Source organism: Histoplasma capsulatum, genomic scaffold (genome assembly GCF_000149585.1).
Source record: "Histoplasma capsulatum NAm1 scaffold_4 genomic scaffold, whole genome shotgun sequence".
Classification (NCBI taxonomy): Eukaryota; Fungi; Ascomycota; class Eurotiomycetes; order Onygenales; family Ajellomycetaceae; genus Histoplasma; species Histoplasma mississippiense.
This window is the reverse complement of record NW_001813979.1, coordinates 2,753,504-2,756,979: the sequence shown is the minus strand read 5'-3', so window position 1 is coordinate 2,756,979 and position 3,476 is coordinate 2,753,504. Positions and strand designations below refer to the sequence as shown.

Genomic DNA, 3,476 nt, shown 5'->3' with positions numbered 1-3,476 from the left:
GCAGGATACCAATCGCTTGGCAAAACCCTGTCTCGAGCTTTCTCCATGCAGCTGGAACAAGTCTCCGGAGTCGTGCGCAGATGTATGCAGCGTCCACGAAGAGACATTTCTTTCATTGCGAAGGAAACTCGACTGTAACAAAATACTCCTGTGGGAAATGGGCCATTAGGGTGTGGGTCAAATCCCTGATATCTCTGTTAGTTACTTGGTTTTATGCTGTGTCTGATGGTCCTAAAAGAGTGAAAAATTATCAACAAACTTGCACACGGAAAAATCCTCTACTGAGCTATTTTTCTAAATTACCAAAGTGACGAAGAACCATATCACAGACTTAACAAACGAATGATACATCTTGCGTTGTCGATCGCGGATTAATTTAGGGTTCTATCTCAGGATATCTAAGAATTTTCGCGTGTTATATTATATTAAACCGCTATTTCTACGGGTTCCCAATACCACGACCGTCAAGGCGACTTCAGTACGACCTCGCAAAATTTGGACTGAATGGATTGGGCCGGAAAAAGGCAGGCCCTTGCTTTGCTATATATGCGACTGACCAACCCAGATCTGGAGCTTTTCATGGTGCCATTGTGGTAGTATCTCACATGGCATCCGCTGCTATATGGCGGAATGAATAGCTTCCAATGTTCAGTCCGATATGAAGTTTTGCGGAACAGATATGACCTATCATGCCCCAAGGAATTTACGTGTGTTCCATATGATTATAGACCAGGGAGAATGAAACGAGAGCGGCTAATAATACGGCCTTGATTCTGCTCTGGCTGACAGTCTAGGGAAATCAACTGTGACGTATGGATTCTACTGCCTGCAAGGAGGCACTGGCTATGGTTTTTACAACTCTACTTCGTACATATCCTTGCTTGGGCATTACTACCGAGCGAGCTTCGGTTTCCACAAGAACAAGTCATTGCAGGAATATGTGATTGTACAGTACCAGCAGCCGCAGCTGCTAATCGTTTCTCAGACACCGGTTGACGATGAGAGAAGTTTGCCCGGGATAAGGGGAGGAGTGTACAGAAGAATTCGGTGGAATGAGATATTACAGCAACCGTTTCCGGAATAAGGGCGTGGGATTCTCTCCAGATATTGATATATGGATCATGGCATAAGTTAGCCTTGTGATAATTGTTACCTCCTGTGAAACACGCATATATATATCTTGAGGAATAGGCTCCTACCTTAAGGATTGATCCTTTTTAGTGTAGTGGTAAAGCCTCCCATCAAGATTGCATGTTTTCTGCCTCCTTCACATCTCTCCTCATATTCTGCTCCAGCTCCAATCGGGAGTGTGGGTAATTTTGATCGGTAATCATAAATACCGGTATTCTGAACAAAACTGCCCAGATCTTCAGTTTTATTACGCCAAGCGTGACAGTACACACTCCCTTGATACATCGTCGTGGCCTCTTTCTGGAAACAGTCAAAGCTTCTCCACTCCCTTTTTCTTCCCATTCCTCCCACAGCAACCAGCTCGTCCCGCGACGCCCATTCCAATCCTAATCCTAAAGCCCTCTCTTTTCCCTTTGTACTTCAGAAGTCGCAACTCCTCACGACTTCTCCAACCAACCCTCTCATTCAAGACGAGCCCGTCCAACACCATGGTAAGAAGCTACAGCGATCTCAGCATCCTTGGGCCTCAACCATTTTGTTCTGCACCACAAAATGAGCTTGTCACTTTCCTCGAGGGTTCGAATTGATTTCAAAAGGAGAAGAAAATCCCGTTACTAACTTGTGCGTCCTCGAAATTGCAGGCTTCAGGATCAGGTGTCGAATCAGGAGCTGAAGGTCCGAAGTCGGCTTCTGGTGCTTCCTCTGGCATTTCGGGCTCGGCCCTCCATCGTCCCTCATCGCCTACTCCCCCCGGTGGACCTCGCACGGCTATGCGCCGTCGCGCTGCTGCAGATCACAAGGAATCTATCCGGAATGCACGTCCTGCATCAACACGCTCCGCTGGTGCGGGCGGCTCCTCGGGTACAATGCTGAAGCTGTATACAGATGAGAGCCCTGGCTTGAAGGTTGATCCTGTCGTCGTGTTGGTATTGAGCCTGGGTTTCATTTTCTCTGTTGTTGGGTTGCATGGTATGTGTTTCTCTAATGCCCATACCTTGTCCGGAGGGCATGTTTGGGTTGGTTTGAAGGTTTCCTATCCATGTGTGGTCTGGTCGATGTGGGAATTTTACGTTACTGGATGCCACATATGTTTTGTTATCCTGGGAGATGCCGCATTTCTCATCTCATTACTTTGACACTAACTTGGGTTGTTCCGCAGTCATTGCCAAAATCTCGCGGAAGTTCGCATAAGTGCTTACTTGTCTGCTTCGTTCGATACCATTTGTGCTCGAAAAAAACCGTCTTTCCCCTAAGTTTGCGAATGAGGATCCGATGGAATACCCTGTACGATATGACCCGAATTGGCGAGCCAGGCGAAAATATCCACTTGAGGCTTCCATGGGTTGCGTGCAGGCTCATTGCATTTTGAATGGCGGACTTGGCCCTCCATTTGTCTTATCTTCTTGTCCTTTTGCTTGACTTTATATACGCTCCTCGTACTCACTCTATACCTTACCATCTTCCCATACCTACTGCCAATGACCATGTCGCAGTGAGCGAAAGAGCGATCTGTGAACATTTGGTGGAACTTTTCCAGCAATCCCTCGCTTTCACTTCTTACGCCTAGTTTGCACATGTCCACATTCGGCACCCGTATGATATCCCCCACTACCCAAACCACTTCTCTACCTATCTCGACAGTCACCCATTTGTCTGCAGTACAATGGGGGACCCTGATCGCCAACCCCTTCTATTAGTTCGATCCGCAAGACAAAATATTTCCTTTATATGCCTATGCTTCCATGTGTATTTTCTTCTATTTCTTTTACGTTCTGTTTCTTGAAGTTCATGTCGTAAATAATATTTTTTTTATATCTCTTGATTCAATTTATTCGCTCTTCGGATCGCTTTGTCAGTCGTCTCTTCCCGCTCCAATTTCCGCTTGGTCCCCGATTTACTCCGGCATGTTGTAATGGAAGACTTGCGCTGGGGGAGGGCATAGACATGGAATGGCGTAATATTTGCTTGCTAATCAATTCTTATACCAATTTTGAAATCTTCTGCTACACATGACTTGGAGTGGGCTAGAACGGGACGTTTGAGTGAAGTTTTGCTCGGTTTGGACGGACTGGACTCGTTGAGAAAATGAAATGGGTTCACACACACGATATTAAGCTTAGATAGAATGTTTATCAGGCTCGTTTTTAAGGTTGGTAGTTGAATCTCTTACAAGATGCGACTGGACAGAAATGCTAAATATAGACATAGGTGTCTGCTCAAGTCGAGCTGGAGTGTTAAGCGCCTGAGGCATCGCGGCTGCTGCCTGCGCCACTCGAAGGTATAAAACGACGCCAACATCCCTTCAACAACTCCCTCAAACCCATTTTCATTTCACTTGCAATTTT

At 46.2% G+C, this 3,476-nt stretch overlaps 1 protein-coding gene across 1 annotated transcript; it reads left to right on the top strand.

The window, feature by feature from the left end:
* Positions 1-679: 679 nt before the first annotated feature.
* HCAG_04830 (predicted protein) lies at positions 680-2,322 on the top strand (the record flags this gene model as incomplete). The annotated part of the gene is made up of 5 exons (XM_001540940.1): positions 680-707; positions 795-1,007; positions 1,366-1,622; positions 1,773-2,100; positions 2,291-2,322. 5 exons carry the CDS (start codon positions 680-682, stop codon positions 2,320-2,322), a joined length of 858 nt encoding a protein of 285 aa, XP_001540990.1.
* Positions 2,323-3,476: the final 1,154 nt, after the last annotated feature.